At 54.2% G+C, this 14,804-nt stretch overlaps 1 protein-coding gene and 1 pseudogene across 1 annotated transcript; one reads left to right on the top strand and one right to left on the bottom strand.

The window, feature by feature from the left end:
* Positions 1 to 593: 593 nt before the first annotated feature.
* Positions 594 to 3,072, bottom strand: LOC136153938 (testis-specific Y-encoded protein 1-like). Its single transcript, XM_065916080.1, has 4 exons — positions 2,635 to 3,072; positions 1,272 to 1,349; positions 1,022 to 1,061; positions 594 to 926 (listed from the first exon to the last, which is right to left on the bottom strand). The coding sequence occupies exons 1-4, from the start codon at positions 3,070 to 3,072 to the stop codon at positions 748 to 750; spliced, it is 735 nt and encodes a 244-aa protein (XP_065772152.1). The 3' UTR covers positions 594 to 747.
* An 840-nt stretch (positions 3,073 to 3,912) lies between these two features.
* Positions 3,913 to 14,526, top strand: LOC136153937 (SCO-spondin-like; annotated as a pseudogene).
* Positions 14,527 to 14,804: the final 278 nt, after the last annotated feature.

Genomic DNA, 14,804 nt, shown 5'->3' with positions numbered 1-14,804 from the left:
AAGGCTATGGTTTTTCCAGTGGTCATGTATCGATGTGAGAGTTGGACTGTAACGAAAGCTGAGCACAGACAAATTGATGCTTTTGAACTGTGGTGTTGATGAAGACTCTTGAGAGTTCCTTGGACTGCAAGGAGATCCAACAGTCAATCCTGAGGGAGATCAGTCCTGGGTGTTCATTGGAAGGACTGATGTTGAAGCTGAAACTCCAGTACTTTTGCCACCTGATACAAAGAGCTGACTCATTCGAAGAGACCCTGCTGCTGGGGATGATTGAGGGCAGGAGGAGAAGGGGACGACAGAGGATGAGATGGTTGGATGGCATCACCAACTCATTGGACATGAGTTTGGGTAAACTCCGGGAGTTGGTGATGGACAGGGAGGCCTAGTGTGCTGTGGTTCATGGGGTCGCAAAGAGTTGGCCACGACTGAGCGACTGAACTGAACTGAACTTGTTTTTCTTCAAGTCATTTCTGCCTAAGGCTCAGAACCTACTTGACAAACCAGAATGTTTTACTCATGTAAGTTTTCTCTTAAGGTATGTTGATGAGATGATGCAGATGCTTGGAAAGCTGCCTTTCTTCAAGATTGATGTCAGTCATTTTATGGCCCAGGACAACTCACCTTGTGTCGGTGTTATCTCAAAATGTATGTTGTGGGTGAGGGTCCTGGTGACAATCTCAGGGTTTTGAGATACTTTCTTTCTCTAATTAGCATCCTGCTAGTAGCTATATATATTCTGGCTAAAGCCTAGCAAGGGGTCACTCTTTCTGGCCCCTTCTGATGTGTATGATGATGAAGCATCCTCACCGGCCACTGATTGAATTTGTCTTCCTTAGGCCACAAATCCCAACACCTTTCACAGCTCATAAGCAACTTTTCAAATCCCAGGTACCCCTGAATTGGAGTGTAATGACTTGCTTGGTATCCTGCAGGAAAAGGAGTATTGGACCTAAATCACCTGCCGTGTTCAACCCACGCCTTTTCTGCCCCTACACCTGAAATCCAGGGAGCTGCCTCTTACCAGTGATGCTAATGAGATACTCCTTAACAGTCACTTCATTCTGGAATTGGGGGTTGTTGTAAAAGAACAATATGATCTTGCAGCACCCAGTGGATACCTGAGTTCCTCCACTTGCTAGGACAAAGTGGAGAGGTGGTAAGGTATGAAATCTCTTTACAGGAGAGCTGTCCTTTCCTCTTTGCAGGGATAAATCATGTTCCCTCCCCTTCGCAGTCACCTCCCTTTCGCATTATGGTGTCCACAGCCTGACCTTCAAGTGTTTCATGTAGCTAAGCATTTCTTCTTCTTGGTCACTCACCATGACTGTCACCTGGGGGTGGTTCACAAACTGCTTTAGGTCAAGGAGCCTCTAGATGCCAGAGGTGACAGGCCTGCGTGACAAAAGCTAGCCTAAAGAGTAGTCCGGCATTTTCTGACTTCAATTTTCTACTAGTACCTAGTCCATTCTGCCAACAGAGGCTGAATGAAGGCCCAAGCCCCAGGGCTGTGCATATCAAGGTGCTACCACAAGGAGGTGCTGTTTCTAACAGAAAGGCCCTAAAGCTCCATCTCAGTCTTCTAAAAATTAGCTTACTTCTGGACACAAACACTCCTAGCTACAAGTGGCGTGAGCACTTAGGTATCCCAACCTCATCCCCAAATTCATTCAGCTTTTTGGAGAAGATCTGTGTAGCAGACAACCCTTTTCTCTGAGGAGTCCATCCCTGGTGCTAATGACAATTCTGATTAGGACTGCTGCAGGGAACGACCAAGTATCAATTTGTGCTAATCAGAACAGCAAGGGCATCACCGATAAGATCAGGAACTGCATGACAGTAGTCAGTACCCATAATCAATCAGAATGCTAAAGGCTCTAGGTCCCCTGTGGCACTCTGGGTCCCCTCTCTGCATCCACCAAGGGAGGGTCTGTTTCTGACTACTCCTGACCTATGCCTGGCCTGTGTGTCCTGGGTAGTGGCATTTCAATTGTTTAAAACGTCAGAATCTGCAGTCTCATTGGCACACCTTTTCCAAGTGAAAATGTGTGTGTGTGTGTGTGTGTGTTTAGCAAGAGAGCCCTGGGTCTCTGACCTGCTTCCTGTCTCCACAAGGGGTGGCATGGATGTGTCTGGAGTTGTCTGGCACTAATTTCCTGTGAGGACAGCAGCCCTTTCCAGATCCACGTTGCATGTGGACAACCTCCGGGTATTACAATGCATGGGTAGGCACAACCACAAGGGCTCAGACTGACCGGGATGGGTTGTGGGACTGCCAGTGTCTCTGCTGCTTTCCCGGATAACCCACAATTTCAATACTAACTCTCTGGAAATGCTACTCTCACACACTGTCTCTAGTCACTGATGACATACATTTTTAGTCAAAGTGTATGGCTTCTATTCAGATGTGAGCCAAAAGGAGCCTCCCATAGTCAATTGCTCAGACACATACAGGTATAAAGATCCCCAGGATCTGCTGGCACTGTGTCTTTGGAGATTGCAACACCCACAGCTCCCAATTCCCTTGACCCCCCTCGCCTGGCTGGTGCCCCCACCCGCACCCTTCCTCCTGCTCCTGCTCCTGTTCCTTCTCCTTCTCCTGAGCAGCTGACCCCTAAGAAGCGGCAGTAAGGATACGGCTTTGGCCCAGAAGCCAGGGACGCCCTGGATGATGGCACCTCTCTGATTCAAGGGACGCTTTCTCCTTTGATGGCCCTTTCTCTGGAGCCCAAGATAGGCTCTGGGGTCCTTCTTATTCACGGAGTTCAGCTCCACCTGCAGGGCTGCCAACGCTTCCATTTCCTCCAGTGGAGCCTGGTCACTCGAGGCTCCTGTCATTGGATGTTCCTGGCCCTGCTCCTCCGACTTCTCCTCCAACTCCTGCGAGGACACCTTCTCCTGCTTCTCCTCCACCACCAATTCAACCTCCTCAATGATATCTTCCACCAGCAACTGGAACTCTTGCCCAATTCCCGACACCTCTCCCTCCTCCAGGGCCTCACCTTCCTCCACCACCTCCCTGCCTCCTGATGAGGGCGGCCTTATCACCTGGTGCACAACCTGTTCTGTGAACATTCCCAGATGGCTGCACCATGCCAGCGAGTTCAGAGCCCCTGAGCCTTGAAGACCCAGGCTCACAGCTAATCAGATTCGGGTTGGTCCCGGGGTGCTCTCGCCTTCCTCTGGTCTCACTCTCCATGTGGCCCTGGCATTGGCCCAGAGCTGCAAAGGAGCTGGACACCAAAGCACAGCAGGTTCCCATAGCCTCAGTCAGTTCAGTTCAGTTCAGTCGCTCAGTTGTGTCCAACTCTTTGCAACCCCATGGACCACAGTGTGCCAGGCCTCCCTGTCCATCACCAACTCCGTTAGTCCAACCAAACCCATGTCCATTGAGTCGGTGATGCCATCCAACCATCTCATCCTCTGTCGTCCCCTTCTCCTCCTGCCCTCAATCTTTCCAAGCATCAGGTTCTTTTAGAATGAGTCAGCTCTTCACATCAGATGGCCAAAGTATTGGAGTTGCAGCTTCAAAATCAGTCCTACCAGTGAACACCCAGGACTGATCTCCCTTAGGATGGACTAATTGGATTGCTTTGCAGTCCAAGGGACTCTCAAGTGTCTTCTCCAACACCACAGCTCAGAAGCATCAATTCTTCGGTGCTCAGCTTTCTTTATAGTCCAATCTCCCATCCATACACATCCAGACTCAGTCACTCCCCTCGAATTGGTTTCTTGCCTACAGCCTCTGAACAGGGAATGTGAGACACGCATGTTCCCAGAGCCTTGTGACATCACACATGCATAATATGTTGGTGAGAGGGGACTGACTTCTATACCCTGCCCTCCAGACCCTATCAAGGACCAATCAAATGGATCCTAAAGGCCTTTCCTCACAGGAACACGCCCCTTGCAATAATGGGCACTCTGGCAGCGGTGACCCAGCTGCCAAACTCGGCTCAAGACAAAGTTGTGGCTGAGTCTTCAGAAGCCATTTGCATGGGCAACAGAGCAGATGAGCCTGATGAGCCAGTGGGACAGCAGGGCCAGTAACAGCCAAATTAAGGAACCTGAACCTGATGCTTCAACCCTCCTCAAGCCTGAAATTGCCTCTGGGGCAGCGGGCAACTATGTGTGCTCAGGAGTCCACCCAGATGAGACAGCATTCCTGGGTACCTCAGGGACAGAGGTACTCACCTTGGATCCAAACTGCAAACCCTGGAAGGACGTGGGGGTGGGGAGATCAGCTGCTGCAGAGTCCATCCCAAAACTTGTGCATTAGGCTAGAGCCGTGTCAGGAATGCAGCCAATCTCTGGGGAAGGAGTACACCACTTCTCTTGGCTCCTTGCCTGGCCCCTGCATGGCACCTCCTAACCAAACCATTCTTGAACACCTGGCCCAACATCTGTCATCTCCAGGCATAGGGACACAAATGGAAACAGGGAACACAGGTGTTTCAGTAGCTGAAGTACCAGTGGCTCACATAAATACAGAAATTTCCTTATTTCTTAGGAAAATAGGAAAATATACATTCTGATTTTCAGATGTGAAATACAGAGAATTCCAACTTCCATGAAGGAGGATTAGTGCCTAGATGTTGATATAGGACATACAGAGAAATTCATAGGGGAAAATCACTGTCTAGGTATATATGAGAAATACAAAAAATTCAATATTTCATGGGGGAAAATCGTTGTCTTGATATAAATGAGAAATACAGAGAATTCCATATTTCATGAAGAAACAGTGGTGGCCAGAATTTCATTTTTGAAATAGACTAATTCCAAATCCATATTGCTTCCCCATATCTTAATTGCATTCTTCATGTCAGTAAAACTTAATTGAGATGTTCATATAGGATGTATACAATTTCAAAATTCAACCAGGAAAATGTAGGCTCAACTTCCATATGTGAAACATCTAGAATTCCATATTCAGGAAGGAAAAAGTGTGTGCATATATCCATATGTGAAACATACAAGATTCAATATAAGATGAAAGAAATGTACAAGTAGATATGAAACACAGATTTCTTATTTCATATAGAAAAAGCTGCACCCATATTTTCTTAAGTGAAATGTAGAATATTACATATTTCATGCAGGAAAATCATCATCCAGGTTTTTATATGCATGAAGCAAGGCATCCAAAGCGAGTGCTCTGGAACAACCCAGAAGAATAGGGTAGGGAGGGATGTGGGTGGGGCTTGACAATGGACGGAACACTTTGATACCTATGACTCACTAATGTTCATTTATGGCAGAAATCATCACAATATTGTGTAGCATTTATCCTCAGGTTAAAATGAAGAATAAATACATTTTGAAAGAAAACATGAAAGAACAAGGGACTCTACTCAGTGATCTGTGGTGACCTAAATGGGAAAGAAATCCAAAAATGAAGTGATATATGTACAGATGAAGTTGATTCAGTTTGACTGACTTACAGCAGACAAAATTGTAAATTGACTATAGCTCAATAAAAAAATGTTTAAAAATATGACAAGTCAAGTGTACTTGAATGAATGAATAATATGAATGAATAACAATAGCAATGAATAAATAAATAGTTCCCCTGTTTGCAATACATATGTCCTTGAGGACATTATGCTAGGTAAAATTCTTCAGTTAGCAGAAGACAAAAATTTTATAATCACATGACAGTGTTAAAATACCTGGGTCACTGTCTGTGGGACCCAGGGCCCCATTTGGCTAAACTGAGGAGACTGAAGGCCAGCTGCATACTGGACACCTGTCTCCCTCATTGAAGATGGCTGGGTATGGTATGGGGATCTCGGTAAGAGGAGGGCACAGAGAACTGAGAGTTGCCTCCTCAGCTGTGACTGAGCACTGGTGGGAGGACCAAGAATGGGTGCTGTATGAATGCACCCAGCCAGCATAGCCAGCCTGCACAGGGACACCATCCTCCTAACCAGGACCTTGGAAGGTGAAAGTCAAACTTGGGGCCTTTCCTTTCAGGATAGGGAATAATATTTGTTTCCATGGAGGTTTACAGGAACACCATTACCTGACCCTGACCTTACCTCAAGAACAGAGGATCTACAGGAAGAAGTTTGCAACAGCTAATCACACACCTTTCCCTCACCTTTCCTGTAAGTGGGCCTTGCTGAAAGCTTTGGGCAAGTTGCCCTTTTTAAAGTTGTAAATCACCCAATCCCTTGCATGCCCTGCAATAAAAATCTGTTAATCCCTCTGTTGACTCTTAAAATTTTTGAGTGGGGGGTGTTGCTTCCTGACCCTAATGGCCCGATTTTAACTTGATCACCTCTGCAAAGATCCCCCCCTCCAAACACGGTCACAATTCTGCAGTCACGCTCATACGTTAGGGCTCCAACACATGAATTTGTGGGGTCACATTCAGCCTAAGAGCACCCACACCATCTGCTCCTTCTCCACCAGCTTTTGTGTCTCTGGGCTCATCACTAACTGCACCTCCTGAACCTGTGAGAAGGGGGCGTCTCCTGACTTCACCCCCCGCCCCAGCCCTGCCAGAGTGCGTCTCTGCAGGGGTGGGGGGTAGCACTGGGGATGAAAGCCCTCTGGAGGGGCGGAAGCAGGGAGGGTCAGCCTGTCCTCTGCACCACACTCTGCCCACCCCGCACCCTCTGGGCCCCTTCAGCCTCCGCTGCCCTCTCTGCCTCTCCCTGCTGCACACCGCAGGTCAGCCCACATGGTCACCCTGGACCCCACGGAGGCAGGGCTCTGCCTCTTGTGGCCCAGCCCAGCGCCATAGACACAGCTTCTGCATGGGGTCCCCTGGCAGGCCACTGTCCAGCGTGGCCCTGCTGCCCATGCTGGCCTCGACACTCCCTCTTTGCCCAGGTCCCGAGGCAGAGGAGGAGCCCTGCCTCCTGCTGGAGTGTGACCGTGAGTCCCATGGAGCTCTGACATGCCCACTGCCTTGCCCCAGCCAAGCCCAGCCCCTCGCCACTGCTTCCTCTTCTATTCCCCAGGAGCTGGAGGCTGGGGCCCTTGAGGACCCTGGTCCAGCTGTAGCCGGAGCTGTGGGGGGAGGCAGTCTCCGGAGCCAGACCCGAGACTGTGACCAGCCCCTACCCCAGGGACTGGAGGGTTACTATGAAGGGCCTCGGATGCAGGGGGTGGCCTGCCAGGCTCTACCGTGCCAAGGTACCTGCCAGGGATGGCGGTGGGGGTCAAGGAAGAGAGGTGGGAAGACTTCGGGGGGCATTCTGGGGAGGCCAGCGGGGAGGTGGGGGGTCGGGGGAGTGACCCGCACAGCTGTCTACCCACCCGGTGCCCTTCCCCGCAGTGACCAACTGCACCGCCATCGAAGGGGCCCAGTACAGCGCCTGTGGTCCTCCTTGCCCTCGATCCTGCAATGACCTGGTGGTGAGTCTGGGCTCCTGACAGTCACGTTTCCAGATGGCAGGGTGTGGCCCCTCTGACCTGGGGTCGTCCGCAGTTGGAGGAAGGATAGGGGTCAGCACCCAGCGGCCTGGCTCCTGGTTCTAGAGAGCAGCGGGAGTGAGCCTCATCCAGCTGCCCTTGTCCTCCTTACCGCATATATGTTTCTCGGTTGACATGTTTTATGATGGAAACGGCAGGAACACACAGGAAAAGTGCAGTCCTCTTGGTGGATCATCCGAAACACTCCGCGTGGGGTGCGTTGGTGCGCAGACCTTGACCCTGTGCGCGCACGAGGGCACACGTCTGGTCCGGGGCGGGGGCCAGTCCAGGACCATGGAGGGGAATCCAGGCCGGCCTCCGGCGAGGGGTCACGGTCGAGTGGCACCTGCGCAGTGGCGAGGAAGTGGTCTCGTGTCATAAGATGCTGGAGCAAACAGCTAGGGCGAAGGGACGGCGCTTTGAGAAGCCCTGCTCGGGCCTGTCCAAGCAGAATGGGAGGCTCCACACGGAGGCGGGAGGACCAGGACACGGTGCCTGGTCCCGGCCTCTCTCAGGGAGCCCCTGCACCTTCCCAAACGCCCACTGCTCCCGCCAGCTATCTGGTCCCTGGCTCCCTCCATCCTAGGAGATCTGGGAAACTCCAGTGGAGACTCGACATAAACTGTTTAGAAAAGACAGCTATGAACCGGAGCATCGGACTTCCCCCCCTCTGGCCCCCACAGCCTCCTTCTTCACTTCATCGTGGCTCCCAGGCACCCACTTCACCCTGCAGCAGTCCCCTTGGGCCCCTCGCTTTCCACTGACCCAGGCCCTCCCTTCCTTGTCCCCCAGCACTGCGTCTGGTGCTGCCAGCCCGGCTGTTACTGTCCCCCAGGCCAGGTGCTGAGTGCTGAGGGCACCGTCTGCGTGCAGCCCACTCACCGCAGCTACCTGGACCTGCTGACCCGGGAGCGGCACCGTCCTGGCGCCCAGCTGGCCAGGCCCGACGGCTGCAACTCCTGGTGAGGGCCGGGGGTGAGGGGTGCGGGCAGGATGCCACGGGTGAGGGCAGGGCTAGTCCACTCCGTGGCTCACGCACCCAAGCTCTCCCAGTCTCAGCTGTTGCACACTAGGCTCCCATAAGTCCTGAGAAGATGAGGCAGGTACCCAAACCCCTGGTCTGAATGTGGGGAAACTGAGGCAGCCAGCTTTGGGGGTCTGGGAGACTTCAGAGAGCTGGACGTGTGCTTTGAGAGGGCAGGGGGTCGTGATGTGGTGCTTCCTCCTGCTATCTGGCCTCCTTCAGCCGCAGACGACCTGTGGTCACGTCCCCATAGGACCGAGTCTGTAGGATACCTGAGAGTGCCTAGAGTGGGTCAGGGAGCAGGGTCTGGAGGTGCTGGAGAGTGGGGAGGGGGACTGGGACCTCAGAGGGCAGTGGAGGTGGGGGAGAGTGGAAGGGGTGGCAGATGGGGAGGGGCATATGTGGAGGGCACAGCGCTAGTGAGCTGCCCTCTCTCTGTGCCTGCTTGCCCCGCCCAGCATCTGCTTCAAGGGCCAGCTCACCTGCACAGACCTGCCTTGCCCAGGTATGTACTCCGCTCAGAACAAGGTGAGGAGAAGCAGTCTGGGGGTGCAGCGAGGGCTGGAACCGGGGATGGGATGGCTGCACCCCAGGGCTCACCATTCACCCCCACAGTGCCTGGCGCCTGGTGCCCATGGTTGGAGTGGACAGCATGCTCCCAGCCCTGCTGGGCCCAGACGAGGACCTGCTCCAGGGCCTGCAGCTGTCTGGCGCCACAGCTTGGCGGGTCCCCGAGCCCCAGGGAGGCGGGGGAGGCAGGGGCCCAGCATCAGAGGGAGGCCTGTGCCAGCCCCCCCAAGGGCCCTGGTGAGATCCCCCACTGGGTGGCTCTAATCCCAGCAGGCTGGGACCTCTCAGGCCTCCCAAGGCAAAGAGGTGCTTTTGTATTCTGCCACAGTGGATGGATCCTGGAGCCCATGGGGACCATGGTCTCCCTGTGACATGTGCCTGGGGCAGTCCCATCCCTACATGTAGGGATGGCCCCCCTACATGTAGCTGGGCCCCCACCTCTGAGGGAGGCCGGCCCTGCCCTGGGGGCCACAGGCAGAGTTCCCCCTGCCAGGGCAATTCTACGTGTGAGGACTTCTGTGGAGATGGTGGGTGGTGGTGGTGGCTTGTAAGGCTAGGAGTTTTGACCCTCTGCATCTGACCCTCTCCTTTGCATACACACATGCATGCCACTTCCTTTGAGGGAGAGCCCTTAGGGCACTCACCCCATGGAACTGGGCGAGTGAAGGTCCTAACAGGTGATGGGCATGGCAGCAGGGCTGGTCACTCAACTCTTGGGAATCCCTGCCCCAGGATGGACCGCCTCCCAAACCTACCCACTCTGCTTCCCTCCTGCTGCAGACTGTGCAGGTAGCCAGGGTCTTCTCCCCTGTGGGCAGCCCTGCCCCCGCTCCTGCGAGGACCTGTCCCCCTGGGCTCGTGTGCCAGCCAGACTCGATGGGCTGCCAGCAGCCCAGCTGTCCCGGGTCAGCTGTCCCAGGATGGCCTTTGTGTTCCCCCTACCCAGTGCTGCTGCCAGTACCAGCCCAGAGCCATGGGTCAATGTCTCCCCCCAACCCGCCCCCCAAACACAGCAGTGCCCTCCCACCTGGCCCCTTCCACTCTGCCCACAGGGGCCAGCCTGGGAATGCGGGATGGGAATGGGCAACTCCTGTGTCCCGGGGCTGGTGTCCATTGGGGCTTCCGTGTCCTCCGCCCACCAGGACCCTGGTCCCCGTGGGTGGAGACAGCGGGGTAGAGCCCTGAGCAGGGTTGGTGATTGGCTGAGCTGTCTGAAGTGCCTGCCTGCTTCTGTGCCCTCAGGGATCCCTGAGAACGAGAGCCGCTCGGCAGGGTCTGGGCTCAGCTTCTGGGAGAGCCTGGAGCCCGGGGAGGTGGTGACGGGGCCGTGTGACAAGTGGTGAGCCAAGAGCGCCCAGGAGGCATCGGCTGGCAGCTGGGCAGGACGGCCCCCGGGGAGGCAGGCAGGGCCCTGTCTTCTGAAGCCCCGCCCTTGTCCCCAGCACCAGCGTGGCGGGCATCCTGCAATACCAGGCGGTGCCTGCCTGCCCCGGGCCGGGGGTGTGGGGTTCCTGGGGCCCCTGGGAGGACTGCAGCGTCTCCTCTGGCAGAGGGGAGCGGCTGCCCGGGGCCTGCCTCCCAGAGGTGCACCTGCCGCACCCAGGTCTGCAGAGGTGAGCCCTGGCCCAGGCTCTGTCCGGGCACTCCAACTTCACTCCCGATCCCCATCCTGGCCTTTGACCCTGACTCGCAGGTTGCCTTTTGACCGCTCCGATTCCATCCTCCACATGCCCCCCTCACACAGTCTAGTGGTGGGCAAACAGAGGAGGAAGCAGGCGGATTTGGGGGGCAGGGGAGACTGTAGGAGCAGGCATGACCCAGGGCCTGGCCCAGGGAGGGTGTGGTTCGCAGGACTCTGGGGGTCACTGGAGGGGATGGGCACTGGGGTGAGCGGAGGTGGGCAGAGCAGGCAGTGAGGGCGGTGTGGCCCGGGCGCTAATTCAGGGGTCCCTTTCAGAGGCAGGCTGCCCGGCCGGGGGTCTGTACCACAAGTGCCAGGCTGGTGAGGGGTGCCCCTTCTACGCCCACTTCACCAGGAAGGTGGGCTGCTTCTCTGCCAGCTGCGAGGAGGGCTGTCACTGCCCCGAGGGCAACTTCCTGCACTGCTCGGCCTGTGTCACAGTTAGGACTCCCCTGCCGGGAGCCCAGGGCCCTCCTCTCATCGGTCAGCTCTCACCTCTGCAGACCCCGTGGCCTCTGGACGGCCTCTAAGTGTCCTGACTTAGAGCTGGTGGCCCTGAGCCCCCAGGCAGGGGAAAGGAGTCAAGGGACACTTCCCAGCAGAGGTAGACTCAAACGCAGGTGTCCCTGTTCCTGGTTCAGGCCCTTTCCGCCTCCCTCGCTCCCCTCTCGCGGGTCCCATCCTCTAATGGCCTATGTTGACCCTGCTCAGTGCTCTGATCAGGAAAGAGCCTGGCCAGCCCCGGTCAAGCCATAGCCTTACACTGCTCACGGTCGGCCCCCTGAGACAGGCACACAGTCCCACTTGCTACTGGAAGTGCAGTCTCAGGGCCCAGAGCTGTCTAGAGTGTCTTTCCCACCTGTTTCCTTCTCCCCACCCCGCTTCCAAGGATGTCCACAGGGGGCGGTGGGCAGAGGACTGGCCCCTGGCAGGTGGCTCCAGCCCGTGTCTCTGCACTTTCACCCCCACCCCAGGAATGCCCCTGTGTGCCCACCGCCTCACGCTGCGGGAGCTGGAAGCTGCAGGTGCTGAGCCAGGGGCTCACCTGTCTGTCCTGGGAGAGGAGGGTCAGCCTCTTGGGCCTGGCAGTGCGTTGGGCTCAGGTCAGAGCCTCAATACAGACTTCCACAACTGGTGAGGGGGTGGGAGGTTTGGGGTGGGGGAATTTGATAGATTATGAGGGCGTAGGAGATTTGGGGTGGGGGTAATTTGAGGGAGATAATGAGAATGTGGGAGATTTGAGATGGGGAATTTGAGGGACCCCTGAGCACCCCTATATATATCCCTCCCCAGGGGGCAACACCCTTATACATTATGAGGTCAGCAAGTCACTTCCCCAACCAATGGTGACCCTGGGTGAGCCTTGACATCACAAAGGCCCATCCTGACACCTCTCGGGGAGGATGGGGAGAAATTCAGATGGTTTGCTGGGATAAAAGAGGTATTTTAAATGTCCCTTATGAGCACACTAAACTCACCTGCAATTTTCATCTCTCTAACTCAACAGTGACGTGTCACATTGCAGTGGTAATGTGTCTCCTAAAGGCCTAGTAGCACAGGCACAGTATTCAGGCTGTTCTCTCTCACCTTTCCCCATTATCTAGTCTCTAATATCTTGCCTTAAATCCTTCCTTGATAATTGGGCTGTATTTCAGTGTCTGGAAATGAGGATCATTCCACTTTCCACCTATAAGGTGGTCTTAATGCACCTTGATGACCATGTAATTCTGGACCACCTACCAGAAAACTTCCATCCCACCTCCTCTTCTCAGTGTTCAGGTAGCTCTCGTGAGTTTTACAGTTGGCAGTCTGAAACCTCTGTCTTCAGGATGTGAGAATGCACTAAATACACTTGCACCATACTGAGAAACTAACGAAGGAATTGCCTGGATTCCTCAGCCCCAGGAAAAGCATGCCTCTCCTCTTAATAAGGACCAGAGGATTCATGACAAATCCAAAACAGCACACAGGAAGGCTCCTGTTAAATGCTTCCTGACAGTCTCTCCTCTAATAATCTCCCTCTGTTGTCACTATTCCCCTTCCACAGTCAAAGTCCCCCTTCTACTATAACAGTCCTGCCTCTATTGTCATGGTTTCCCCTCTACACTAATAGTCCCCTTCTGTTGTCCCTACTCTATGTTAATAGTCCCTTCCCTATCATAATAGTCCCCCCTCTGTAGTAATAGTCTTCCTCAGTTTCAGTAGTCCCTTTCTATTGTAATAGTCCCTGTCTGCAGTTACAGACCTCCGTTCATTATAATAGTCCCCTCTAAGGTAATCGTCCTCTTCTATTATAATAGTCCCTCTCTCTTTGTCATAGCCCCCTCTTTTCAGTAACAGTCCCCACTCTACAATGATAGACCACCCTCTACTATAATAGTCTCACATATACTAGAGTAATCCTCTCTCAACAGTGAGAGTCCTCCTCTATTGTAATAGCCCCCCTAAATGGTAAGAGTCCTCCCTGCATAAATAGTTCTGCCTCTTCTGTAATAGCCCCCCTCTTCAGAATGGTCCGCTCTATTGTAATAGTTCCCTTGATTCTGATAGTTCTCTGTGTTGTCATAGTCCCTCCCCTACTGTAACAGCGCCCACGGTATCAGAGTCACCCCTCTATAACTTTCCCACTCCACGGTAATAGTCCCCCACTACAGTAAGGGTCCTCCTTGATTATGAGTCCCCTCTCCACAGTAGGGCTTCCCTGGTGGCTCAGCTGGTAAAGAATCCGCCTGCATTGCGGGAGACCTGGGTTCAGTCCCTGGGTTGGGAAGATCCCCTGGAGAAGGGAAAGGTTACCCACTCCAGTATTCTGGCCTGGAGAATTCCATGGCCTGTCTAGAGTCAGACACGACTGATGAACTTTCACTTTCTCCACAGTGATATACCCCCTACATGGCCATAGCCCTATTTATTGTTGTATCTCCCCTCTATCATATTAGCCAGCTCTCTACAGTAATGTTGCCCCTTGTACAAATAAAGTCCTACCTCTATGTAATCATCCCCCCTCTAGAATAATAGTCCTTCTCCCTGAAGAGCTCATCCTCCTGTAATAGGCCCCTTTCCTCTTCACAATAACCCTTCAGAATAAGAGTCTCTTCTCTAATCCGAGTAGTCAACGAGATGCAAGTAGAACACACAGCAAAACAGTATGTCAGAACCCCAAGCACCACACCGTGGGGAGCCCCCGTGGATGTGTGTGCCCCGCCACGTAGGACTCCTTTGGTGTGTCTGTGTCACCATCCTGGGGACACCTGTGGCTGTGTGTCTTTGTCTTCCCCTCACAGAGGAGACCTCCCCATTATACAGGTCACCTGCCCACTGGGTGTCCTTTCCACAACTCTCCACCTAGCACAGGTCACCTGCCCACTCCTGAGTCGTCCTGTCTCCACATCCCTGGACCTCTGTTCCATCAGAATCCGGGTCAGGGTGTCACAAGCGCTTCATCTTCCCATTTGCACTGGCCTGAGATGGTGATGGGTTCACTGTGATGGGAGGAATAATGTCCCATCGCCTGTGGACACCAATCCTGTATTGCAAGACACTCTCCCATCTCCCAGGCACATAGGTGTGGGTCACCTGTCCTCTCTTCCTTGTCTCTGAACCCCAGCTCTCTGGTTTCCCAGTGCAGATTCAGGAGTGCTCAGCAGTAGTGCCACCCAGCCGCGAGGCCTCAGACAGCACCCCAGGGAGCAAGCCGGGTGCATCTGCACACCCTGATGGCTCTTCCTCCTGTGAGTCTGCCGCGCCTTTTGAGTTCTCAGGCCACTCAGGTGAGCAGGTGGGGCGCGTGCCGGTGACGTCAGGTTCTGCCCCCGCCGGCCCGCAGTGAGACACTGGAGGAGGCCCCGTGTGACCTCATGCACGTCTGTGGGTGGGGATGGAAGCAGAGGCGCTCAGGAAATAGTTCTCAGGTGAATGAATGGATGGAGCAATGCAGGGCCAGCAAACCCAGCACATAGCTGGTCCTGTCGTCCTGCTCATCCGGCCCCCTGAGTGGTCAGCAGACTTCATGAACACCAGGGTCCTAGACCTTTGCTCAGGCCCCGAAACTCATCAGCTCCCTGAAATGCTCACTGGGTCCTCCAAACTTGCCAGTGCCCTGAAAGG

Source organism: Muntiacus reevesi, chromosome X, assembly GCF_963930625.1.
Source record: "Muntiacus reevesi chromosome X, mMunRee1.1, whole genome shotgun sequence".
In the NCBI taxonomy this organism is placed as follows: domain Eukaryota; kingdom Metazoa; phylum Chordata; class Mammalia; order Artiodactyla; family Cervidae; genus Muntiacus; species Muntiacus reevesi.
The sequence above is the reverse complement of the archived record's forward strand: the minus strand, read 5'-3'. Positions and strand labels throughout refer to the sequence as shown.

Bases quoted from the DNA above. Each gene is read 5' to 3' on its own strand.
- LOC136153938 (XM_065916080.1), bottom strand. From the start codon at position 3,072: ATGTTCACAGAACAGGTTGTGCACCAGGTGATAAGGCCGCCCTCATCA. The intron at 1,062-1,271 runs GTCAGGCTGTGG...CCCCAATTCCAG, and splicing joins GCTACATGAAACACTTGAAG to AATGAAGTGACTGTTAAGGA. The intron at 927-1,021 runs GTAAGAGGCAGC...CTTTTCCTGCAG, and splicing joins GTATCTCATTAGCATCACTG to GATACCAAGCAAGTCATTAC.